Source organism: Delphinus delphis, chromosome 16 (assembly GCF_949987515.2).
Source record: "Delphinus delphis chromosome 16, mDelDel1.2, whole genome shotgun sequence".
Taxonomy (NCBI): Eukaryota; Metazoa; Chordata; class Mammalia; order Artiodactyla; family Delphinidae; genus Delphinus; species Delphinus delphis.
Genome location: NC_082698.1, coordinates 80,366,413 through 80,393,647, shown reverse-complemented (window position 1 = coordinate 80,393,647; position 27,235 = coordinate 80,366,413). Strand labels below are relative to the sequence as shown.

The following is a 27,235-nucleotide window of genomic DNA, read 5'->3' as shown; positions in this document are numbered from 1 at the left end:
TGCGGAGCACAGGCTCCAGACGCGCAGGCTCAGCGGCCATGGCTCACGGGCCCAGCCGCTCCGCGGCACGTGGGATCCTCCCGGACCGGGGCACGAACCCGTGTCCCCTGCATCGGCAGGCGGACTCTCAACCACTGCGCCACCAGGGAAGCCCTCATGCAGCTTTTGTGTGCCTCAAAACACACCACTGCCCCCTTCTCTGAAGATTCATCAGCAGTGGCCCTTCGAGTCTCCAGAAAAAGCTGTAGACTTTTTAAAAAATGAGAGCCCATAAAAACTTCTTTGACATATTAGCAGGGACACACAGGACTATGCTGCTGTTTGAACAACATGACTAAATCCATGTATTTAGTATAGTCTACTTTGGCATGAGAAAAAAGGAAAAATGAAGAAAAGAAAAAAAAAGATATAACTCTTGCACACCAGCCTTGATGTCCTAAACGGGAAGGAAAAACAGATCCTTACTTTGAAGGCCGAGATGCAGAGAAGCTGCTAGCATTCACTTCGGGCCTCCGTCCCTTCCCAGGAGATGAATTACAGTAACTTGCATGGTTTGAGTTAAGGGAAACCCATGGCCCTGGTATGTGGGTGTTGTCCTGGGGAGTGGAAGACAAGGAAGTTGATGAGTGAGGCTATAAATCTTGACTAAAGGATGTTTGGGGCTGTTCAGGCACTTCTCAGCTGTTACATGACACAGTTAAAAGTGGCGTCACAGCGGTGGCTACGTGCCGTGAGCTGGCCAATTAGATGACATCAGCTTGTCACCACCGGGGTAGATCTGCAGCTAGAAGCAGATTGTGTTTTCCCCTCTGAGTTTTGCAAAAGGGGCTCGGCTGATGACAGAGCACAGAGCAACACACTCACAGCGGAAGAGCCAGCTCTGCTGGCCATGTGTTAAGTCCTCCACTGTGAACAGGACAGCAGTGAGGCAGCCAAACGAGATTTATGAGAAGCCAAGAAAATCAAAACACACACCATGGAAAGCCCAAGGAGGGAACTCTAAGTGACCCGTATGCTCAAGCTAAAACCACCCCTCCTCCCACGTGCTCCCCTGTCCCTGCTGTGAATCATCATCTCTCTAGGATAATAAAACATCATCCAACCACACGTCCAAGCTCAGACTTCATTTCTCACAAACCAGTTTTTCCATCTTTCAACTGAATTTAATGACTATGAATTGAATTAGGGTGACCTAATCCCAACCCTAACCCTAACCAGGACCCTGCATTTTGTTGGATGTTGCAGCAGGTGGGAAATAAATAAGCACACCCGTGGTCCCACCATTCGAGGAGTTTCCAATCTTCTCGGCAACACAGACACACTGGAATCTGTTCTTCGCTTCTGGACAGAGTGCAGAGCCTGTAAAATGTTTCTCCTGCACCATCCTCGTGGCAGCTACAAGTGAACATGGGTCCCTGAGAGCCTGGAAGGTGTGCTTGGCTCCTGCAGTGGTTTTGTGAACCTTCTGCAAGCCAGCTGTTACGCCTGGGCTTGGGAAGACTGGGAATAGGGTCAAGTTCGAGTACGGCTCTGTGAGTGAGTGACTTTGGGTAAGTTTCTAACCTGTCCATGAAAAACAGCACGACTGAACATTCCACAGAGGCTTGTTGTTTTCCTACGGTGTGCCTGGTTCTGTTCTGGAAATTAGGACGTATCAGTAAACAGACAAAGATCTCTGTCCTCATGGAACTCACAGTCTGGTGGGAGAGACAATCAAATGAAAAACAAGTCAAGGAGAGAGTATGTTAGAAGGTGATGACGGCACAGCAGAAAGGTAATACAGCGCAAGGTGAAAAGATGGGGAAGCTGGGCAGAGGGCAGAGAAGGGGCAAGTTGTAATATGAAAACCGGGTGGTCAGGGTAGGTCTGACTGAGAAGGTCATATCTGAGCAAAGCCTTGAAAGAGCTGATGCAGTGAGGGAGTGAGTTTTATCTAGTAGAGAGAAAACCGTGAGACAACCTTACTGAAAGGTCCAGAATTATGCAAAAGGTCAATAAACTTGATAAGTCCATTCTTCAACTCAGTGAGGGAAAGGGACCTACAAATAAACTGAAAATGGAAAATGGAGCCCCTGTCAACATTAGTGAACCAAAAAGATAATGGAGAGATGTTCCATCCACCACTTAATTTCAGGATAGCAAGAACTGTCCCATATCACGACCCCGTGGAGGAGGTGGGCGCAGATGTCACCCTCCGAAAACTCAGAGGGGGCAGAGGGAAGCCATGCTAAGGTGAATGGCCCCATAGAAAATAACTTTTGCTGTCCATAATTTCCTGGCTGGAGATGCCTAAGAGCTCAATTCTTGTACTAAGTGTCAAGCCCTGCGTTTCAAACCTAGAGATGGTGGTGTTAAGTAAACACTGTACTGCGGCCCTTCACATCGCACATATATGGCATGTTTATTCCTGGCAAGGGCAGTGGACTAAACCTTTTAAACATAACGAGAATGGCATGTCTAAAGCCATTCACCTCTTCTAAGCTGATAAAACATTAACAGCCTGAAAGTGGTTGTGACTGCAGAATTTTTCCCTTAAATATAGCTCCACTGAAGAGCGTACTGTAAAGCTCCCCCAAATACCCACATTTAAATACACTGACCTGTGGTCAATGAATATACCTGGGCATTTACAAACAGACACGGAGGGCCCACTCTATCAAGGGCACTGTGACCTCTGTGAAGCTGCCAATATTGCTGACCACTCCCTCCTTCTTGAAGCCATTTCTTTTCTTTCTTCCTATTTCACTGTACTTTACCTTGTCTCGTGAGTCACTTTTCCTCCTCCTCTACCTGGGTCTTAAATGCTGGCCATCCTTGTTGGAAGCAATATGTCTTTTGGAAGGATTCTCTATGGAGACCCTATCATGTACATCTTGTCCACCCAACAATTCCTATGACAGGAATCTGTGTTCCTGAAACACTCATGTGCACCAGCGTCTGACACTTCTGGTCTGCCCGCCCTTTCTTCCCTCTCTGACCCGCTGTCCCTATAGTGTGGTTAGACAAGAGCCAGGCCTCATTGACTAGAGGGCTTGCGTCCCTCTTGCCTAGTTCCTCAATGGACACATGACACAAAAGGAGTCAATGAGATGCTCCCCAGGACTTCGGCTAAAACCATCAGGAAAGATACTTTCTCTTCTTTCTGGGATTACTAGCTGGAGGGAGTCTATACATATAGAACCAATCTAAGAATGAAGCCAGCATAGGAGAGAAGGAGAAATAAACACAATTTCGATGCCATCGTTTAAGCCGCTGAATCATCCCGTCAGTTATATGAACCGTTAAATCCCCCTTTTTCATTAAGCCAGTTTCATTTGGGTTTCTGGAGTTTGTGAACACAGAAATCCCAGCTACCACAGGAAAAAAAAATTGGAAACAAACTAAATGTCTATCAGTAGGGGAATGGCTAGTCACATTATTACTATGGAATACTATGCAGGTGTCAAAAGGAAGAGGCAATACTACACATACTGTCGTGGAAATTCTCTAAGACATATTTTTAAGCAAAAAAGGAAGTAAACATGTGTAAAGAATGACCTATTAATAGTTTACGTTTTGTGTGTGTATAGGGTGTATGTGTGTGTTTGAGTGTGTGTGTGAATACATAGGGAAAGAGAGTAGAAGGAATTACCCTGTAAGAGTTACAATGGCTATCATCAGGGAGAGAAAGGGGTTAAGGAGTGAGGGGTGTGTATAAAGATGGACTTCCTCTGTATTTTCCATTATGTTTCTAACTTTATTAAACTGATCCTACATTTATAGCACTTATGTAAAGTAAAATATTTAAATGGGAAAACATCCTGTCCCTAGGTCTTTACTTTGGTCCCTGTCACGTCTCATTCCACAATTCAACACATCTAAAACCGACATTTTTTTTCCCCAAAATGTCTTTTTTTCCTGGCCCTCATTAATGACAACACCGAGTCCCTGGAGGACGCGACGTGAGAGCTCTCCCAGACGTGGCTCTTCCTCCTAGACTCCACTTCCCCCCAGCACCCTCACAGTCACTAAATGCTATCAGCTCTACCTCCTAGATTTGTCCCTTCTCATCGTGGCTCTGGGGCCATCATTCACACGGCTTTATGTAAAAACCACCTCACTCATTAATTTTAATTTCATAAATGGTAAAAGTGCTAGCTGCCGCGTTGAACTAACGGCCTGGAGAATTTCCCATGTAACACATTCTGGAAATGCTGGCAGAATGACCCTCTGGCAGGATTCTTTCAAGTCCTGCTTCTCCAACTAAAAATTACTAAAAATTTCAAGAAAAGATGGTTTCTGATAACTTTTTCAGGACCAGTGGAAGAGCATGAAACCTTTGTCACCTCCTGTCAACGACCACATATTCTTACGTGGAGCATGTCTTCCTGTCCCCCAAAGACCCAGGCATATCAGAAATGTTACAAGTTCACTACATTAGTTGGTTCTTAAAAGAGAAGAATGACTGATGGTGACGGCTAGGACCTGGGACCTGGGACCCTCTGCTGCAGGGTCTGCACCTGGACAAACATCCCCTCGAACAACAAAATACAAAGAAACAATAAGAGACTAAAAATAACTGCGTGCATAGGCAGTTGGGGCAAATGCTGTACAACAAGATACGAAGAGACCAAAAAGCCCAACTGCCACTTCTGAAGAGCCGGGAGCAAAATCAAGGCACTGTGTGTGATCCCTGCACACAGCACCAGCAAAGGCGTGGGCAAATCACCTAAGCCAGCCCTCCTGCCCGACCCCTGGACCTGCCCCTACCTCACCCCGTATAAGGAACAAGCTCGCCCCACCCCCCTGAGGGAGCGAACAAGCAAGGGAACCTGTTGTTTGTTCTCGCTCCTCCCTGCTGTAGCAGAGGCCCCAGTAAAGCCTTGCCTGAATTTCCTGCCTGGCCTCGGATCAATTTCTATTGACTAAGGAGGCCAAGAACCCTGGTCCATAACAATGGGGCAGAAGAGAGAGAGGAAAGGGATTGAGAGGCTGAGGGAGAGAGGACGGATGGGCCTGACTCCTTAAAGGTGCTGAGTCGCGTGGGGTGTGGTTGCAGCATCGCGCGTCTCAGGATGGGATCTGCAGGGATGCTTCTTTCCCTCTGCCTCCCCTCAGCCCCCAGCCTATCCACTAGGAATGTCCCACCCTTTGTGTCAATGCATGGGCTGCACTAAATCCTTCCTGTTGTGCTCTGGCCCAGAACTCATGATGTCCCATTTTTCACTAGATCTGGCAGACTGAGAAGACCAGCCAACATTCATCTTCCAGACCTCGGGGGGGATTCACGGATTCGGGGAGGGAGAGAATAACACACAGGCAAGCCCTCTGGAAGTCATCTATTTCATCCTCTGGACCTCGGTGCTTTGATCTCACTCCACAGATCATCTCTCTGTAATCTCATCCTGTCTTTCTTTCCACCCATAAAGCCTGAAGGATTAGGGGCAACTGACATAACAATAATAATGAGTCCACTATTCACGCAGCTCCTTTCTCCCAAGGAAGCTGGAGCCCTTCCAAGGTCTCTGCATTCATCTTGCAGCCCTTCTGTGACGTGGGCTGCCAGGATAACAATGGTTTTGCTATTTAGCAGAACAGGAGCCAGGCTGGGGAAAGAGCTTAGGGATTTGGCAACAATAAATGAGAGGACATGTCAAAAGTAGGACTCTGATGAATCTACTGAACAAACAAAATTTCATATCATGCAATGAACACCCCTAAAGAGCAGTATTCCCTCAAAAACAATATTGGAGGTTTCTACGCACGTCAATCAACATGATACACCATATTAACAAACTGAAGGAGAAAAACTACATGATCCTCTCAATAGATGCAGAAAAAGCTTTTGACAAAATTCAACACCCATTTATAATAAAAACCCTCCAGAAAGTAGGCACAGAGGGAACTTACCTCAACATAATAAAGGCCATATATGACAAACCCACAGCCAACATCACTCTCAATGGTGAAAAATTGAAACCATTTCCTCAAAGACCAGGAAAAAGACAAGGTTGTCCACTCTCACCACTCTTATTCAACATAGTTTTGGAAGTTTTAGCCACAGCAATCAGAGAAGAAAAAGAAATAAAAGGAATCCAAATCAGAAAAGAAGTAAAGCTGTCACTGTTTGCAGATGATGTGATACTATACATACAGAATCCTAAAGATGCTACCAGAAAACTACTAGAGCTAATCAATGAATTTGGTAAAGTAGCAGGATACAAAATTAATGCACAGAGATCTCTTGCATTCCTATACACTAATGATGAAAAATCTGAAAGAGAAATTAAGGAAACACTCCCATTTACCATTGCAACAAAAAGAATAAAACATCTAGGAATAAACCTACCTAAGGAGACAAAAGACCTTTATGCAGAAAACTATAAGACACTGATGAAAGAAATTAAAGATGATACAAAGAGGTGGAGAGATATACCACCTTCTTGGGTTGGAAGAATCAACATTGTGAAAATGACTATACTACCCAAAGCAATCTACAGATTCAATGCAATCCCTATCAAACTACCAATGGCATTTTTCACAGAACTAGAAGAAAAAATTTCACAATTTGTATGGAAACACAAAAGACCCCAGTAACCAAAGAAATCTTCAGAAAAAAAAATGGAGCTGGAGGAATCAGGCTCCCGGACTTCAGACTATACTACAAAGCTACAGTAGTCAAGACAGTATGGTACTGGCACAAAAACAGAAATATAGATAGTGGAACAGGATAGAAAGCCCAGAGGTAAACCCATGCACATATGGTCACCTTATTTTTGATAAAGGAGACAAGAATATACAATGGAGAAAAGACAGCCTCTTCAATAAGTGGTGCTGGGAAAACTGGACAGCTACATGTAAAAGAATGAAATTAGAACACTCCCTAATACCATACACAAAAGTAAACTCAAAATGGATTAAAGACCTAAATGTATGGCCAGACACTATAAAACTCTTAGAGGAAAACATAGGCAGAACACTCTGTGACATCAATCACAGCAAGATCCTTTTTGACCCACCTCCTAGAGAAATGGAAATGAAAACAAAAATAAACAAATGGGACCTAATGAAATTTAAAAGCTTTTGCACAGCAAAGGAAAGCATAAACAAGACAAAAAGACAACCCTCAGAATGGGAGAAAATATTTGAAAATGAAGCAACTGACAAAGAATTAATCCCCAAAATACACATGCAGCTCAATATCAAAAAAACAAAGAACCCAATCCAAAAATGGGCAGAAGATCTAAATAGACATTTCTCCAAAGAAGATATACTTTGCCAACAAACACATGAAAGGATGCTCAACATCACTGATCATTAGAGAAATGCAAATCAAAACTACAATGAGGTATCACCTCACACCGGTCAGAATGGCCATCATCAAAAAATCTACAAACAATAAATGCTGGAGAGGGTGTGGAGAAAAGGGAACCCTCTTGCACTGTTGGTGGGAATGTAAATTGATACAGCCACTATGGAGAACAGTATGGAGATTCCTTTAAAAACTAAATATAGAACTACCATACGACCCAGCAATCCCACTACTGGGTATATACCCTGAGAAAACCATAATTCAAAAAGAGTCATGTACCACAATGTTCACTGCAGCTCTATTTACAATAGCCAGGACATGGAAGCAACCTAAGTGTCCATCGACAGATGAATGGACAAAGAAGATGTGGCACATATATGCAATGGAATATTACTCAGCCATAAAACGAAATGAAATTGAGCTATTTGTAGTGAGGTGGATGGATCTAGAGTCTGTCATACAGAGTGAAGTAAGTCAGAAAGAGAAAAACAAATACCGTATGCTAACACATATATATGGAATCTAATAAAAAAGGGGTTCTGAAGAACCTAGGGGCAGGACAGGAATAAAGATGCAGACATAGAGAGTGGACTTGAGAACACTGGGAGGGAGAAGGGTAAGCTGGGACAAAGTGAGAGAGTGGCATGGACATACATACACTACCAAATGTAAAATAGCTAGTGGGAAGCAGCCGCATAGCACAGGGAGATCAGCTCGGTGCTTTGTGACCACCTAGAGGGGTGGGATGGGAGGGTGGGAGGGAGGGAGATGCAAGAGGGAGGAGATATGGGGATATATGTATACATATAGCTGATTCACTTCGTTATAAAGTAGAAACTAACACACCACTGTAAAGCAATTATACTCCAGTAAAGATGTAAAAAATACTGGAGGTCTAGAAAGCCTCTAGGAAATATGTTAATAGAGACAATTTTTTAAAAGATGTCTTAAAATGAGGAGAATGAACAGGAAGCAGCAGTTGGGGTAAGCAGGCAGGATCTTTACAAGGAACATTAACTGTCACCTCCCTCATTGCCACCATTTACTGTCACTAATTTCTACTGGCTTTTCTTTCCCGGAAGACCTCAAATGCTGTCTCTTTCCTTAACTGTATTTTTTGTCAGAATCAGATCCGGTTTCTCATTCCAGAAAATGCCCTGCTACCAGCTCTGTCAAGATAAAGCGTGAGTAGCCATAGACGGAGTCAGGGGTGTGTCAGGACTGACTTGCTATAGGCTGATTTTTTTTAGTTTTTGTCTCACTTGTTTTTTTTTCTTTTAGACTCAGCTATTTTTCCCAGCCTAAAAGCCGACTATTCAAATTACACGTGCTCATGCTCTCTCAATCAGGGGAAACAGGAACACTGTCACACTGGTTCTGCCTGAAATTTTCAGTGTTTTCACTGGTGCTTTAAAAAGATGATGGCAACTGAAACTCAAGTGTCTGTAGCACTGAGTTTTTACGGATTCAGTTTCAGACTATGTCCCATCGGGTCCCACCCTACTCATTACGCTCAGGACGGTACAAAGTGCCCTCGTGGACAGGAAGAATGAACAATAGCTCTGCATAAATCCTTCCTCTGCGTCCAGCAAGCCTCTTGACCTGGACACCTGCACCTACCAGACGTCTCGGCAGTAGCTGGCTCCCAGCTGACCAGCAGGCAGCTCAGCGGGGAGGCTGCCTGCCCTCCAGCAAGTGAAAATCCCTGTTCTATTGCAATGTGGAATCACTTAGAAGACTCATTTCAGTCACCCCTCTCTGCTCTGCTTTTGTTTACCTGGCACTTTTCACTTACACAGGAAGCTACTGAAAACAGACAGTTCACTGCAGAGAAGCAGCCGCACTCCCTCACGTCCTAAACGGGGTGTAACTTCTCTTTTTCTACTTAACATGGCTTTAAAAGTCCTGCCTCATATTTGGAAAGCACACGCTACTTAAAAACTTCTTTCCTACTTACATTAATCAATCCTCCTGACGCCTAAGTGAGACGGGCATCATTATTTTCAACTTTACAGGAGACAACGTTTCAGAAAGGAATATCAATATTACCAGGTCAACATGTAAATAATGCCAGAGTTAGGAATTCAACCTGTTCCAGTCCATTTTGCATCTGAGAATGAGCTTTTACCACTGTGAGTAGTAAAATAATTTATAACTTCATCAATGCTTTCAAGCTCATAGGAGACAATTTTACATTTATTATGTGAGATCACGGACATTCAGACATAATGAAGGAAAACAGATTATGGAAGCCTGTGATCTGAATCACCAGAAAAATGGGATAAACTTATCAAGACCAAACAGAACTCAGGCAAACAGAAAACAGATCTTTGTGGGTAAAAGACCAAAGCCAGAGCTTGGTCATAAGATGGGAAAACAGGGGAGGGCTGCTGAAGTAATATGACAATTATAATATTTGAATTTTTGTCACTTAAAACAAGTAAAGAGGAAGCCAGGTGAAGGACAGGTAATAAAGAGAGGAATTCACAGAAATGATCGATAGGGGTGAAAAAATGAAGTTCAGGAAAAAAAAAAAAAAAAAACCTTAGAATTTGAAAATTATTAACCAAAAGGGGGAACAGTTAAGTCGATCCGAGGGCAGAAAACCCATGGCTGCTGTATTCAACGGAGCGCATGAGGAAGGAGTTTCCCAAATTCTTTTTCCAATTTCTGTTTACACACCCCAGCTTTGTCACGGTGCTCAGAACACGTACACTCAGACCAGTATCCCAAGGACCTTATCTCCCTCACGTTAAACGTTAGATGCCATTCCCATATATTTGCCTGAACTGTGATTAGGGTTTCTCACTGCCCATGGGTGGATTTACAGCTGATGAAATCTTGACCAGAGACAAGCCAAGGGAAAGAAAATACTCCAAGGGACCTGGCCCTCGGGTCCCACAGCTCAAACTTTACCTCAAGAGGCAAAATGCTAAATTAAAAAAAAAAAAAAATTAGCCTGGTGACTAATCTTTAATTTAGAGCATTTGGAGATCGAGGAAGTTCCGTAATGAGACTGTTAACAGAGACAAAGGTCATAAAATTTCAAGCAACACAAATGGCTAATTCATCTTAATCAGTGATTTTTGGCAAATAACATGGCATATTTCTATTCCATGGGGAATGTTCCTCAAATGGCAGCAGGAGTGTGACACGCATACGCAATTCAATGTAAATTCATGCCTTAATTGTTTTTAAAAGAAAATGTTTCAAACTCTTAAAGCATTTGATGAGAAATGCACCTTTTACATACTGAAATGAAGAAAAGAGCTAATCTACTTGCCTTGCTGAATAAAATGGACACCATGAAGAAATCCAGTAAGAAACTCTCTGAAATGTCTTTGTAGTCGAAATGGAAGAAGATGACGGTGAAGCCCAAGTGAGTAAACTGGTGGACTGGGTTACAGAAGGAGGTCCGCAGCAGCTTCATGCCCGCTATGACCATCAGGAAAATGTCCCAGCTGTTGAAAAGGAAAGAAAGGAAGTGATCACTTCACAGCCCGTACCTTACTAGGTGAGTGACAATGGCTCACGTTTCTTGAGCGTTAACTGTGCGTTATGCCCTTTACAAAAAGCCAAGATGCTGGGCCCTTTATTATCCTCGTTGTACAGAGGAGTAAACTGCGTCTCAGAGTTTGAGCGTACGTTCACACAGAGTGGCGCTAGGAGTGAAACTCCATCCCGAGGGACTCGCCAACACAGACTCTGCCACTAGAGTCAGCGTCACCATCGTCCCCAGGACTTTGCAATGAGGGACACAGAGCTCCCTTGGAGCTTATCTGAAGGACTACTGCACTGCCAGGTTCCACGGGGAGCTTGGAGGCAAGTGAGAAAACAGAGCAGGCTGTCCCTGTTAGCATCTGCTCAGTGTAAGCCTTTCTATTACAAAAGAATCTCACCGAATCAATGACGTAGCAATAGCTAATATTAAATTCTGAAAAGAGGAAAAAGATCCCACTATCTCAATAATGCCATTTTCACTTTACATATTCACTTCTAATGTTTTCCACCATATTTGCTGTCTTTGTAAACGTAAGCTTTCCGATCTCCCTTTTTTTTCCACTGAAAATTACATCATCAACATGACACAGGCCCCCATGACATAGGCCTTTTGAGTTAAGGAGCACGACAGAGGCAGCCCAGCAGAGAAACAGCAGGACTTTGCTGTGAGGACTGAACTCCTGAATGCTCCTGTCTAGGGAGTCGGGTTACTAACACGTGTCAGAAGCATGTGCAGTCCCAGCAGACAGTGAGGCCAATGATCTTCCCACCTTGAGATGGGAAGGCAACTGATTAGTGCTCAGAAGAGCTGGACACAGCAAGCCACTACCACCCTGAGGGGGTCTTCCTGAAAGAAGGCCTTGCACATTTTAGCCAGAGTCCCCTCAATTAGAACATCCTATTTGGGAACTCAAAAGAAAGACAAAAGTGGCAATACTTTCCAGGGAACAGTTGCACTTGAAAGAGAGGTTTCCTTTTTCCTTTTTAATTTTACTGAAGTACAGTTGATTTACAATGTTGTGTTAGTTTCTGCTGTACAGCAAAGTGATTCAGCGATACATATATGTATTCTTTTTCACATTCTTTTCCTTTATGGTTTATCACAGGATAGTGAATACAGTTCCCTGTGCTGTACAGTAGGACCCTGTTGTTCATCACAAAGAGAGGTTTTCTTTTTCTAAGTACAGAAAATGGGGGTGAGGGGGCAGGCCTGAATTTCCCTAACCCTAGCGGGATCCTGAGCTCTAGACCCTTATCAGCATTAATAATATCCTGTCTCAGGACTGGGGCATTCAAAACGTGTTTCCCAAGTCTTGGCATCTATCGAATACAAAACTGTCATTTTTGTCATCAGGAAGATCTAATGTTAGCACTTCCATTGGCCTCAATTTGATATTTTATATGCCTTCAGACCTAGTGTAGCAATTGATTCCACCCTGTCCCAGGATGCATCTGAGGAGGTCTGGTCAAAGCCCTTGTGTGACGGGCTTAGATTTGGCTTCTGAGAAAAAGTAGCCCTTGATTACATGCGGGTCTGGGGAGAGTGGTAAGACCTTCAGTAAACTCTGTTCCTGCAGCAAGGCTGAGCACCGCTCCGTGACCCTTTCCTTCTCCAGTGGACAACTAACGCCTGTGATGAAAAATCAGTACGAAAACATGACTGCAGGTCCACTCACCTCTGACAACAGCCCCGGGTCCAAGAATCTCTGCGGCATAGCCAAAGCCCTTGGGGGGATCCCAAGGATAAGGTGTCCCAAGACCAGGGATATTCTGGTTTTCAAAGGAGATCAGTGCCTTTCCAGGTTATTCAGGCCAAAGCTAGATGAGGCTCAACTCTAAAGTTTGTTTTCTGTGACTATGACTAAAATGGACAGCATTCGTTTTATGTTTATTAATGATGACTGGTGAAGATTAAGAGAGCTCTTAAGGAGTGATGTTTATGGCTCTCGTAACATTGCAACTGTAATGGTTACATTCAACGATTCATAGATTGTTGTAGGTTTAGCTAAAGGTCTTATAAAGGATTAGGTAGCAATCCGGGAACAATGGCCTGGGACAGGTGCAAAGCATCCTTTTAGATCAGGCTGGGAAATATAAATACCTAACCAGTTATCATGATGCACCCACTCACCATGTACCAGCCCCCCACTCAATCATCCATCCATCCATCCATCCATCCATCCATCCATCCTTCTACCACTTACTGGACCGATGGTACTGAAAGCTGAAAAAGAAACAGTGCCTGTCATTGAAGAGTTCACTATCTGGTCCCATGGTTCTCAATGACGGCAGGGTGTGGGCTGGGCTTACACAGTTTGAAACAGGTCTCTAGGTGATGCTGACATATGGCCTCCTGTCATCCTGTCTGAGAACAGCTGGTCTAGTGGGGTGCTTGAAATCCTGAGAGATTTTTTTTAAGTTGTCAGATGGATGCCTCAAGAATATAAAGGAGTTATCAACTTAGGGCTCCAAGCAAAAGAATTCTGTTCGTATCATCAAATCAAGATTATTTGGAGGTACACGGGTGAGGTGCTACTTTCTGACTTTAGTGTCTGGAAAAAAATGACAGGGGATAGAGATTAATTTTACTTCAAAGTAGACTCTCTCTGAACTGTTTATCTGACTCTGCATAATTCCCAACCCATGCATCCATCCTCTGCCAACAGCCAGAGCTGCCTGGCCTCAACTGGCAGTCTTAGCTTGAAGCCCTAGTCCTAATGTTAGGAAACGAGGACTTTCAATCCTTTAGCTCGCTATCCCTGGGCAGCACCGGTACATGTGTGACTGCTGTGGTTCTGACTGTGAGTTCTTGTTCTGAAAACTGGGGATCTGCCTTGTTTCAGAATGTCGTCACGGGGTCAGCCAAGATGGTACCACACTGGAAACACCTGCTTACTAGAAAAGCACTCAGTGTTCTAGAGGTAGGGTTAGCTCAGGGATGGGGCCCTACTCAAACTATACAAGAGGTCTGTAACCTCATCACCTGCCTTCTTCATCCAGTGAGACTAATTTTCATCCCTGGATCTGAAGTCTAGGGTTTTAAATACCAAAGGGCATGGACTTCCTGCCCTGGTCTGACTGACACAGTTCTAGACTGGAAGGAAGGCAGAGTCTGATAAAGACAGGAAGGCTGTAGGGTCGTTTCATTTAGTGTCTGCTTCGTGCAACTATGAATCCACTCAAGGTCCAGCCGAGAATTCGCGTGCCTTCTACCTGAGTTTGCTCCATCTTGGGCAAATATTAATTAATTTGTCCTCATCACAGCCCAAAAGGAAGAGGAGGCATGCTTGGGATTATGAATCAGGGTTGACTTGGGCATGTAACGTTTAAGCAAAGTGACTCATATGCAAATCTGGGAAGGAATCTCTTTCACATCATCCTCCTTTATGAACTTATTTGAACAGAAATGTCAACCTTTTGTCAGAACGACACATCCACAAATTATCAAGTAGGTTTCCGTTTGTAATTTCAGAGTTCCTTTTAAAACACGAAACCACTAACTCAGCTATATGCTGTTAATGCTTTACAAAAACGGGCATCTTGAGGATATGAAGTCTCTCTGTGGTCCATTTTTTTAAATTATGAGGCTTTTCCTGAGAAATGCAAAGAGAGCAGTAACAGCGATTAAGTTCCCCCTCCCTCAGACACAAAATGCTCGAGTCTTTGCTGCGTGAAGTGCTAGAGGTACTTCATAATAAAGCTCTAAGCACGACGGTTGGAATGCCAGGAACCCTGGCATCACACTGCACTTCGGTCATCTTCTTAACGCTCCTGACTAAGCGTTTGCAGGGTGATTTTCAAATCTACTGATGTCTATGCACAAGATCACTCCAAGCAGATCTAACTTCGTTTGCCCCCCAGTCCCTCTACAATAACCACCTAGCTCCAGCGAGTTTGAGACCACCACGGCTTACTGTTACGTGGCCCATCATTGGTAGACAGAAGTTGGCTTCTGCTGCAGCCTGTTCAGAGGAAACCCACTCGCTTTTGAAAACGTGGTGATCCAAATCATGATGAGAATAAACGGTTATCCACTTACTGGGTACCAAGTCTCCGGTAATTGCTTATTGAAAATGCATCCGTAGTAAGGGCATTCAAAATGATTGCTGGGTACAAGATGTATTTTTCAAAACACTGAAGCCAAACATAGAGTCTTTCAAACCACATTAAATGGGCGACATCTGAAAGATACACAAAAACCACTTAGAACGGCCACTGATCAAATTATTTTTCTTTAAGTATATGTGGTAATAAGTAAGACCCACCCCCTCCCCTTCATTCAAGAGCTGCAGAACTCCAGATACCAGACAAGAGGGACCAATTTTCTTCCCAGGCAGGCACTTTTAGCTTTGTTTCTACATCGTTCCTAAATAATAGTATATGGTATAGACCAGTTTCCCAATTTTTCAAGTCAATTGCTTTTTTCCATATTAATTATTACTGGGACCCATGAAATGAGCTGTCACATCACATCAAGGCATCTCAGAGTGAGTGAGGCTAGAAAGCGAAGGATGGAGAACTGGGAAACAATCTCACGGGCTCATCCCCTCTTAAGCTTGGGGTTGCTTCTGAGTCTGGGGCTTCTTTCCAGGCTCTCCTCTGCCTGTTTTTAGTCTATGAATCCACAGTCCAATTCCTGGCCATCTACATACATAAGAGAAGGCTGACCCACACCCCCTATCACTAGAAATGTATTACATTCCAGTGAGTCTTCACAAGGAAGGCGGCATCGTGGAAGTGAGGTCCATTCCCACACAGGCTAAGGTTTAAAGTCACACCAATCTGGGTTTGTATTCAGACTCTACCATCCACTAGTGTGTGGTCACGAATGACTGCTTTCATCTTCCCGGTCCTCGGCTTTGTGTGTCCCGCCCATCCTTCCTACTACTCATGGCGGAGAAGCCAGCTCTCCTCCCCATGATGGGGTAACACTGTGCCTCTCACCCATCTCTTACCACTTCTCTCTCTGGGGAGGAGAGGCTGGTCCTATCGGTCAGAGCACAGACTCCCTAGGCCATCGTATCAGGGGATGGGAAACACTGCATCCCTGCTCTCCTATGCTTCCCACCTCCGTGGGGAGAACACACCAGGTTCAGGTCCTCAGGTGGGTCCATCTCACTCCCCACCAGATCTCTGTCTGCTAGTAACTGAGAGGCTGCGGTGGACCCCAACTCACCATCAGAGACCTGGGCACATGGACCAGATATGGCAGGACTCAAAGCCTAAATCTGCCAGGAGGGAACGGGACTCCATCAAACTTCTGGAATCATACTCTTCAACAATTTATCATTTAAAAAACTTCCACCCCCAATAATCTATAGTGAAAAACCAAGAGAGCCAGGTAGGTTTTATGCTGTTTGGATGACACAAGGACCAACTCATGAAAGAGAAACTGTTGACACACACCGTGCAGAGAGACATGGCAGTGACATAAAATTGGCCATCCCCTCCAGGTTTCCTCTCCAGGATTAGGAGACAAATTACCGCTTTCCAACCTACTTTGACTGGGACTTTATGTCAAGGGTCACAGAAAGCAACACAAACATACACACCCACACACACACAATTGGGAACTGACGTTTTACTTCCTCCTTTATGTGGTTTACATTTCTATATAGGAATGTATTATAACTCAAAAACATAAAGCCTATCTTCATGTCACTGAGATTACAAGGAGAGGTCTGGCATTCAGAAATCTTGCTTGAAAAGAATTAATTTGAATGAGACGGGAATGGTGAGAACAGAGAGAGTAGAAACACTTCATCACGTGGGAAACAGCAAGAACAAACACCCCAATGATTAACTTAACAAGCAGAAGAGAGATACAACGAGAAATTATCAGGAAAAAAAACAACTAATTTTAGTTATAAGTGAAACAGGGAGGAAGTGCTGGAGGAAAATTAAGGTTGAAAATAAGGATATCAGGTAGGAATTCATCTTTGGGTGTTCTTAATAGTAATCTTTCCTGGTCAGTGTTTGGAAATGGGTTATTTCATAAGGAACGAAGTTTATGATACATAATTTTTAAAATCTAGGTATATGATATATTTTACATATAGATAGGAGTTTTTATCTTTTGTGAAAGTACATGAAAATTTAAAAAATAAATCTCCAAGATCCCCCCCAACTCTTTCCAAGCAAATGACTTTGACCCCTACTTCCTAGAGAAAATTGAAGCTATTAAACGGAAATTTTCCCACTTCCCAACCCCTCAACTACAAATTTATCTATATGCATACCCATCTCCTTGCTCCTACTGAGGCTGACCTCACGGATGCCCTGGCTTCCATTCTTCCCGACATCTTGATTCAGTAGTTTCCCCCTTGACTAACCAATGGCTCTTTCCTAATGGCCAGTGGCAAGATTCCGGTCTTGGCCAAGTTGAAAACTTGCTTTCCACTGACATCTTCTAGCACTCACTCTGTCCTTTTCAGCACAGCCAAGCTTCTTGGAACGGTCGTCCATGTCTGACAATCCCACTTCCTTGTCTCCTGTTTCCTGCTAAAACTTCTGCCCCACAGCTTTGCAGCCACCCCTGCCCAGAACTGTGCGTGGCAAGCCCACTTGTGATTTCCCAAATGATAGATAACTGATATTTTTCAGTCTATATTACTGGAACTTTCTTTTTTATTTTTTTAATAAATCTATTTGTTTGTTTGTTTATTTATTTATTATTTATGTTTGGCTGCATTGGGTCTTCGTTGCTGTGCGTGGGCTTTCTCTAGTTGCAGTGAGCGGGGTCTACTCTTTGTTGCGGTGTACAGGCTTCTCATTGCAGTGGCTTCTCTTGTTGCAGAGCACGGGCTCTAGGTGTGTGGGCTTCAGTAGCTGCAGCATGCAGGCTCAGTAGTTGTGGCACACGGGCTCAGCAGTTGTGGCACACGGGCTCAGTAGTTGTGGCGTGCGGGCTTTAGTAGCTGTGGCACATGGGCTTAGTTGCTCCGTGGCACATGGGATCTTCTCAGACCAGGGCTAGAACCTGTGTTCCCTGCACTGGCAGGAGGATTCTCAACCACTGTGCCACCAGGGAAGCCTTACTGGAACTTTCTGAGACAGAAAACATCACTGATTCTTCCTTCTGTCTACAACCCTCACTTCAGCTTCTGCGTCCTGCCAACTCCTGCCTGTGCTCACACCTTTCACACTGCTCTTCCCACTGCCTCTGCAGGGTTCTCTTCTACCCTGGCTCATGTGCCTTCCTTGGACCTCTTTGCCAGTTTTCTCATTTTCTTGAGCTGAGGTCCTCAACACCCCTAATGTGAATTATTACTTCCATGCTGATGACGCTCAGATCTGTCATTGAGTGAGATTGATCTTCCATCCCTCTCCCAGCTTCAAGATCTAAATACTCAACTGATGTCCCAAAGGAATCTTCAAATACAGCTGTCAAAAGCTGCACTCTGTCAACCTCCACACACCTGCTCCTCCTTATGACTCTTTTATCTTATTTGATGACCCTTCACATTCACCTAGTCACGCAGGCAATATACCTTGGGGTCACCCTGAGTCAGCTGTTCTCAATCATAGCTGCATGTTGGAATCACCTGGGGACAAGGCTGAAAAACACTATCCTAGAACGGTGATTCTCGAACTTCATCATGCAAATAAATCACTTGTTAAAAGACAGAATCTGATCCGATGGGTCTGGAGTGGAGCTGGACATTCTGCATTTCTAATAACTCCTGGGGGATACTGATGTTGCTGGACTCCACATGGTACTTTGAGAGAGAGGCACCGGCAACTCGTTAAAAATGCGAATTCTCAGATACAATCCTGGACCTGCTGTATCAGAACTCTGTGGGCTGGGCCCAGTAATCCGTGTGTCATAAATCCTACAAGTGATTCTGATACGTGCTCATGTTTGAGAACCACTGTTCTAGAAGTTCTTCCTCCATACAGGACTGGAATATGTTGATTCAATGTGCTTACTTCTTACATATCTATCTCCTCCTTTCTAGTTTCACTGTTCAGATCCTCAATCTCTTATCTTAAAAAAATTGTAATTGTCTTTTATCCAAATAAACTCACTCTTCCCTAATCCCATCATTTGTGTGCACTGTATAACATTACTTCTTACTCCTTAAGGGTCTTTTGTGGTTCTCCCCCATTCTCCTGAATAATCTGTTTTTTCTCTCTTTATTGGATCATCCTCATCACAATGTAAACACACTGTAATATCTTTTGTCCTAAAAAAAGACATACCCCCCTTGACCCTTTTCCTTCCAGATGCTGGGTATTTTCCAGACATCACCCTATTTCTTTGCACCCCTTGGTAATAATTTCTCAAAAGAATTTTGGCTACACTCGCTTTCTCCACAACTTAAACTCCCTTTGTCTTCTGAGTTCACTCCAATCAGAGTCTCATCCCAACCGCTCCATGAAACTGTTTAGCTAAGAACCTCACGTTGCTATCCAATGGTCAGTCTCAGTCCTCAACTTAACCTCCCAGCAGTGTCTGACCCAGTTAATGACTCCAGACTTCTCATAATTCCCTACATGATCTTATCCAGTTCCATGGCCTTAAGAATCTATTGTCAATATGCTTTTGACTACTAAAACTACATCTCCAGGGCTTCCCTGGTGGCGCAGTGGTCGAGAGTCCGCCTGTCGATGCAGGGGACACGGGTTCATGCCCTGGTCCAGGAGGATCCCACGTGCTGCGGAGCAACTGGGCCCGTGAGCCACGGCCACTGAGCCTGAGCGTCCGGAGCCTGAGAGTCCGGAGCCTGTGCTCCGCAACGGGAGAGGCCACAACTGTGAGAGGCCCACGTACCACACACACACACAAAAATACATCTCCATGCACGACCTTTTTTCTGGACTCCAAACCAGTATATCCAACTATCCAACATATTTTGAATGTCTAATAAGCATCTCGAGCAAGGGCCTTCATTCCATGCTCTCACCTATACCTACTCCTCCCGTGTCCACCATTCATTCATTCATTCCACACATGAGCCAGACGACTCTGCCAGACACTTTTTTTAGGCACGTGGGAAAATGAGCGCCCAGAACATTATAAAACTCTGCCCTGATGGAACTTACCCTCCAGTACGAACAATCAACAATCAACAATGATAAATATGTAAATTACACAGTATATTATGAAGGATGGGTGATGAGTGAAAGAACAGAGTAGAGAGAAGAGCTCCTGGTGTTCACGTGGGCTACAGGGTAAAACAGGGTGGCCTGGGAGGCATAATTAAGAAGATGACATTTGAGAAGCAAGATGCCATTTGGGCATCATCTCATTAAAGGGCACCTCCCAGTCACCTAGTTTTCCAGGCCAGAATCCTCTCCTTAGTCTCTTTCATATCTTACATATCCAACCTATAGGCAAATCGTACTGGCTCCACCTTCAAAATCTATCCCAAATTCAACCACATTTTTCCTCCTGTGCTGCTATCACCCTGGTCCAAGTCACCATCATGTCTAACCTAAAGAAACTTCCTTACAACTGGTCTCCTTGCTTCTTTAATGTCCCCCCAGCCACAGATTATAATCCAGCCGGCAGCCAGGAGGATTTTCAAGACTTCGTTACTACCCTATTAGTGTGTCTCCAATGGCTTTTCATCCTCATTATGATAAAACCTGCAACAAAGAAATTTCATTTAGCTGATCTCCAAAGAGTCACACTCCCCTTTTTTTATGGAGCTGATATCGGGAAGTGGCTGCCCAGCTGGGGATTCCACTTCCTGGTTATTCCTTGCGTACAGGAGGACCACGTGACTTGTTCTTGCCAAGAGAATGCGAGCAGAATTGCGTCACTTCCAGGTCAACTGGTTAAGTACTGGGTGCATGGTACTCCATGCTTCGTCTCCCTTCTACCTGCTGGCTCAGGAATGTTAGGATTCCATGGTGACCTTGAGAGCATAAGGTGATGGATTCCTAATATTGAAGAAGCCTGGTCCCCAAGTGACCATGACGCTCCACTATGCAAAGGACAGTGACTAGGAAAAATCTTTTGACCACATCCCACTGGACTTCGCATGAACAAAAAATAAACTTTTGCTTTGCTAATAAGCCACCACGATTTGGGGGTATTTGCTATGATACTTAGCCTCCTCCTATCTCTTGAGTAATAGAAAATCTAATGTCCTTACCATGTTTTAGAAGACCCTTATGATTTGGCACCTTGTTACCTTTTTGATCTTATTTCCAACCGCTTTCTCCATTATGCACTCTCCTCCTCAGGGATGTTCCTTGAATATTAAATACACCAAGTTTTTTCCCTTTCAGAAGCTTTGTGTTTGCTGTCCCTTCTGCCTGGGACTCTCCTCTCTGGATATTTTTATGACTCACTCCCTCATCCTGTTCAGGTCTTTGCTCAAGTGCCACATCCTTAATGGGTCCTCTCCTGACCACCATATCTAAAACAGCCTCCTCCTTTCACGATTTCTTTACTGTAATAAATTTTTCTTTATAAAACATCTCAATTTGATATCTTATTGGTGTCTTTATTTGTGTGTTATTTATCATCTGCTTTCCCAATTACCAGGTAAGCTCCATGAGGGCAAGGACTTTGTCTTGTTCACTGCCATATCCCCCATGTTGACACCGATGCAATAAATATCGGTTGAGTAAATGAATGATCTCCTTGGCTCCAGTTTCTTTATAGACCATCTGTTTTTCTGTCCTGTTGCCACGAAAGATCTGTTTCAAATGCACATCTAGCCATGGTATAGCTCATAGCCTTCATTGTTCTCCACTGTGTCTGTCCATACACCAAGTACAATACCTTAATATGGCATATAGGCTTTCCATATTCTGCTGCTTTGTAACTCTACGTAATCATCTTCTATCAGTTTTCCACCTACATTCTATACTGAACTGGTTACCTAAATTATCGATGCTGGATTTTTAAAAACCTTTTCGTTTAACTCTTTTATACAAAGACACATGCATAAAATACACACACATAGAGCTGTGTCCCTAGCACTTGGCTTAAGAAACAGCCTCAAAGCACCCCCATGCCTGCTTACAGTCACTGCCCCACAAGGTAACCACTGTCAAATCCCTGAACACCATTACTTACTTTTGCCTACTATTCTTCTTTTTTTATAACATAAAACATTGGCTGTATTCCCTGCGTTGTACAATATATTCTTGTATCTTTTTTTTTTCATTTTTTTATATAGCAGGTTCTTATTAGTCATCAATTTTATACACATCAGTATATACATGTCAATCCCAATCTCCCAATTGATCCCACCACCACCACCCCCCACCACTTTACCCCCTTGGTGTCCATACGTTTGTTCTCTACATCTGTGTCTCAATTTCTGCCCTGCAAACTGGTTCATCTCTACCATTTATCTAGGTTCCACATATATGAGTTAATATACAATATGTTTTTCTCTTTCTGACTTACTTCACTCTGTATGACAGTCCCTAGATCCATCCACGTCTCAACAAATGACCCAATTTCGTTCCTTTTTATGGCTGAGTAATATTCCATTGTATATATGTGCCACATCTTCTTTATCCATTCGTCTGTCGATGGGCATTTAGGTTGGTTCCATGACCTGGCTATTGTAAACAGTTCTTCAATGAACATTGGGGTGCATGGGTCTTTTGGAATTGTGGTTTTCTCTGGGTATATGCCCAGTACTGGGATAGCTGGATCATATGGTAATTCTACCTTTAGTTTTTTAAGAAACCTCCATACTGTTCTCCATGGTGGCTGTATCAGTTTACATTCCCACCAACAGTGTAAGAGGATTCCCTTTTCTCCACACCCTCTCCAGCATTTGTTCTTTGTAGATTTTCTGATGATGCCCATTCTACCTGGTGAGAGGTGATACCTCATTGTAGTTTTCTTTTTCTTTTTTTTTATTTTTTTTTTTTTGCAGTACACGGGCCTCTCACTGTTGTGGCCTCTCCCGTTGCGGAGCACAGGCTCTGGACACGCAGGCTCAGCGGCCATGGCTCACGGTCCAGCCGTTCCGCGGCATGTGGGATCTTCCTGGACCGGGGCACAAACCCGTGTCCCCTGCATCAGCAGGTAGACTCTCAACCACTGCGCCACCAGTGAAGCCACTCATTGTAGTTTTGATTTGCATTTCTCTAATAATTAGTGATGTTGAAGAACTTTTCATGTGCTTCTTGGTCATCTGTATGTCTTCTTTGGAGAAATGTCTATTTAGGCCTTCTGCCCATTTTTGGATTGGGTTCTTGCTTTTTTAATATCGAGCTGTATGAGCTATTTATATATTTTGGAGATTAATCCTTTGTCCGTTGATTCATTTGCAAATATTTTCTACCATTCTGAGGGTTGTCTTTTCATCTTGCTTATGGTTCCCTTTGCTGTGCAAAAGCTTTTAAGTTTCATTAGGTCCCATTTGTTTATTTTTGTTTTTATTTCCATTAATCTAGGAGTGGAACAAAAAGGATCTTGCTGTGATTTATGTCAAAGAGTGTTCTTCCTATGTTTTCCTCTAAGAGTTTTATAGTGTCCTGTCTTACATTTAGGTCTCTAATCTATTTTTAGTTTATTTTTGTGTACGGTGTTAGGGAGTGTTCCACTTTCATTCTTTTACATGTAGCAGTCCAGTTTTCCCAGCACCACTTATTGAAGAGGCTGTCTTTTCTCCACTGTATATCCTTGCCTCCTTTGTCATAGATTAATTGACCATACGTGCGTGGGTTTACCTCTGGGCTTTCTATCTTGTTCCATTGATCTATGTTTCTGTTTTTGTGCCAGTACCATATTGTCTTGATTACTGTAGCTTTGTAGTATATAGTCGGAAGTCAGGGAGTCTGATTTCTCCAGCTCCGTTTTTTCCCCTCAAGACTGCTTTGACTATTCGAGGTCTTTGTGTCTTCATACAAATTTTAAGATTTTTTGTTCTAGTTCCGTAAAAAATGCCATTGGTAATTTGATAGGGATTGCATTGAATCTGTAGATTTCTTTGGGTAGTAGAGTCATTTTCACAATATTGATTCTTCCAATCCAAGAACATGGTATATCTCTCCATCTGTTGGTATCATCTTTAATCTCTTTCATCAGTGTCTTACAGTTTTCTGCATGTAGGTCTTTTGTCTCCCTAGGTAGGTTTATTCCTAGGTATTTTATTCTTTTTGTTGCAATGGTAAATGGGAGTGTTTCCTTAATTTCTCCTTCAGATTTTTCATCATTACTGTATAGGAATGCAAGTGATTTCTGTGCATTAATTTTGTATCCTGCAACTTTATCAAATTCATTGATTAGCTCTCGTAGTTTTCTGGTGGCATCTTTAGGATTCTCCATGTATAGTATCATGTCATCTGTAAACAGTGACAGTTTTACTTCTTCTTTCCAATTGGTATTCCTTTTATTACTGTTTCTTCTCTGATTGCCGTGGCTAGGACTTCCAAAACTGTGTTGAATAATAGTGGTGAGAGTGTACAACCTTGTCTTCTTCCTGATCTTAGAGGAAATGCTTTCAGGTTTTCACCATTGAGAATGATGTTTGCTGTGGGTATGTTGTATATGGCCTTTATTATGTTGAGGTAGGTTCCCTCCATGCACACTTTCTGGAGAGTTTTTATCATAAATGGGTGTTGAATTTTGTCAAAAGCTTTTTCTGCATCTATTGAGATGATCAATAGATCATCTTCAGTTTGTTAATATGGTGTATCACATTGATTGATTTGCGTATATTGTAGAATCCTCGCATCCCTGGGATAAATCCCACTTGATCGTGGTGTATGATCCTTTTAATGTGTTGTTGGATTCCATTTGCAAGTATTTTGTTGAGGATTTTTCCATCTATATTCATCAGTGATATTGGTCTGTAATTTTCTTTTTTTGTAGTATCTTTGTCTGGTTTTGGTATCAGGGTGATGGTGCCCTCAGAGAATGACTTTGGGAGTGTTCCTTCCTCTGCAGTTTTTTGGAAGAGTTTGAGAAGGATGGGTGTTAGCTCTTCTCTAAATGTTTGATAGAATTCACCTGTGAAGCCATCTGGTCCTGGACTTTTGTTTGTTGGAAGATTTTTAATCACAGTTTCTATTTCATTACTTGTGATTGGTCTTTTCATATTTTCTATTTCTTCCTGGTCCAGTCTTGGGAGGTTATACCTTTCTAAGAATTTGTCCATGTCTTCCAGGTTGTCCATTTTATTGTCGTAGCACTGCTTGTAGTAGTCTCTCAGGATGCTTTGTATTTCTGTGGTGTCTGTTGTAACTTCTCCTTTTTCGTTTCTAATTTTATTGATTTGAGTCCTCTCCCTCTTTTTCTTGATGAGTCTGGCTAATGGTTTATCAACTTTGTTTATCTTCTCAAAGAACCAGCTTTTAGTTATTTTGATCTTTGCTATTGCTTTCTTTGTTTCTATTTCATTTATTTCTGCTCGGATCTTTATGACTTCTTTCCTTCTGCTAACTTTGGGTTTTGTTTGTTATTCTTTCTCTAGTTCCTTTAGGTGTAAGGTTGGATTATTTATTTGAGATTTTTCTTGTCTCTTGAGGTAGGCTTGTATAGCTATAAACTTCCCTCTTAAAATTGCTTTTGCTGCATCCCATAGGTTTTGGATTGTTGTGTTTTCATTGTCATTTTTCTCTAGGTATTTTTTGATTTCCTCTTTGATTTCTTCAATGATCTCTTGGTTATTTAGTAACGTAATGTTTAGCCTCCATGTGTTTGTGTTTTTTATGTTTTTTCCCCTGTAATTCATTTCTAATCTCATAGCATTGTGGTCAGAAAAGATGCTTGATATGATTTCGATTTTCTTAAATTTACTGAGGCTTGATTTGTGACCCAGGATGTGATCTATCCTGGACAGTGTTCTGTGGGCAGTTGAGAAGAAAGTGTAATCTGCTGTTTTTGGATGGAATGTCCTATAAATATCAATTAAATCTATCTGCTCTATTGTGTCATTTAAAGCTTCTGTTTCCTTATTTATTTTCATTTTGGATGATCTGTCCATTGGTGTAAGTGAGGTGTTCAAGTCCCCCACTATTATTGTGTTTCTGTCGATTTCCTCTTTTAGAGCTGTTAGCAGTTGCCTTATGTATTGAGGTGCTCCTATGTTGGGTGCATATATATTTATAATTGTTGTATCTTCTTCTTGGATTGATCCCTTGATGATTATGTAGTGGCCTTCCTTGTCTCTTGTAACATTCTTTATTTTAAAGTCTGTTTTATCTGGTATGAGTATTGCTACTCCAGCTGTCTTTTGATTTCCATTTGCATGGAATACCTTTTTCCATCCCCTCACTTTCAGTTCGTATGTGTCCCTAGGTCTGAAGTGGGTCTCTTGTAGACAGCACATATATGGGTCTTGTTTCTGTATCCATTCAGCAAGCCTGTGTCTTTTGGTTGGAGCATTTAATCCATTCACGTTTAAGGTGATTATCAAAATGTGTGTTCCTATGACCATTTTCTTAATTGTTTTGGGTTTGTTTTTGTAGGTCCTTTTCTTCTCTTGTGTTTCCCACTTAGAGAAGTTCCTTTAGCATTTGTTGTAGAGCTGGTTTGGTGGTGCTGAATTCTCTTTTGCTTGCTGTAAAGCTTTTGATTTCTCCATCGAATCTGAACGAGATCCTTGCGGAGTAGATTAATCTTGGTTGTAGGTTCTTCCCTTTCATCACTTTAAGTATATCATGCCACTCCCTTCTGGCTTGTAGAGTTTCTGCTGAGAAATCTGCTGTTAACCTTATGGGAGTTCCCTTGTATGTTATCTGTCGTTTTTCCCTTGCTGCTTTCAATAATTTTTCTTTGTCTTTAATTTTTGCCAATTTGATTACTATGTGTCTTGAAGTGTTTCTCCTTGGGTTTATCCTGTATGGGACTTGCTGCACTTTCTGGACTTGGGTGGCTATTTCCTTTCCCATGTTAGGGAAGTTTTTGACTATAATCTCTTCAAATATTTTCTTGGATCCTTTCTCTCTCTCTTCTCCTTCTGGGACCCTTATAATACAAATGCTGTTGCATTTAATGTTGTCCCAGAGGTCTCTTAGGCTGTCTTCATTTCTTTTCATTCCTTTTTCTTTAATCTGTTCTACAGCAGTGACTTCCACCATTCTGTCTTCCAGGTCACTTATCCATTCTTCTGCCTCAGTTATTCTGCTATTGATTCCTTCTAGTGTAGTTTTCATTTCAGTTATTGTATTGTTCATCTCTGTTGGTTTGTTCTTTAATTCTTCTGTCTTTGTTAAACATTCTTGCATCTTCTCTATCTTTGCCTCCATTGTTTTTCCAAGGTCCTGGATCATCTTCACTTTATTATTCTAAATTCTAAATTCTTTTTCTAGAAGGTTGCCTATCTCCACTTCATTTGGTTGTTTTTTCTAGGGTTTTATCTTGTTCCTTCATCTGGGACATAGTCCTCTGCCTTTTCATTTTGTCTATCTTTCTGTGAACATGGTTTTTGTTCCACAGGCTGCAGGATTGTAGTTCTTCTTGCTTCTGCTGTCTGCCCTCTGGTGGATGAGGCTATCTAAGAGGCTTGTCTTGACTAC

General features: G+C 42.7%; 1 protein-coding gene across 2 annotated transcripts in view; it reads right to left on the bottom strand.

Annotated features, from left to right (window-relative positions):
* PCNX2 (pecanex 2) overlaps positions 1-27,235 on the bottom strand; it is a 274,216-nt gene that overhangs the window by 107,187 nt on the left and 139,794 nt on the right. For both annotated transcript variants that reach the window (XM_060035057.1, XM_060035058.1), the window contains 2 exons: positions 14,832-14,973; positions 10,575-10,752 (listed from right to left, as the gene is read on the bottom strand). In XM_060035057.1, coding sequence (XP_059891040.1) covers positions 10,575-10,752; positions 14,832-14,973 — 320 coding nt within the window. The remainder of the gene's footprint in view (positions 1-10,574; positions 10,753-14,831; positions 14,974-27,235) is intronic.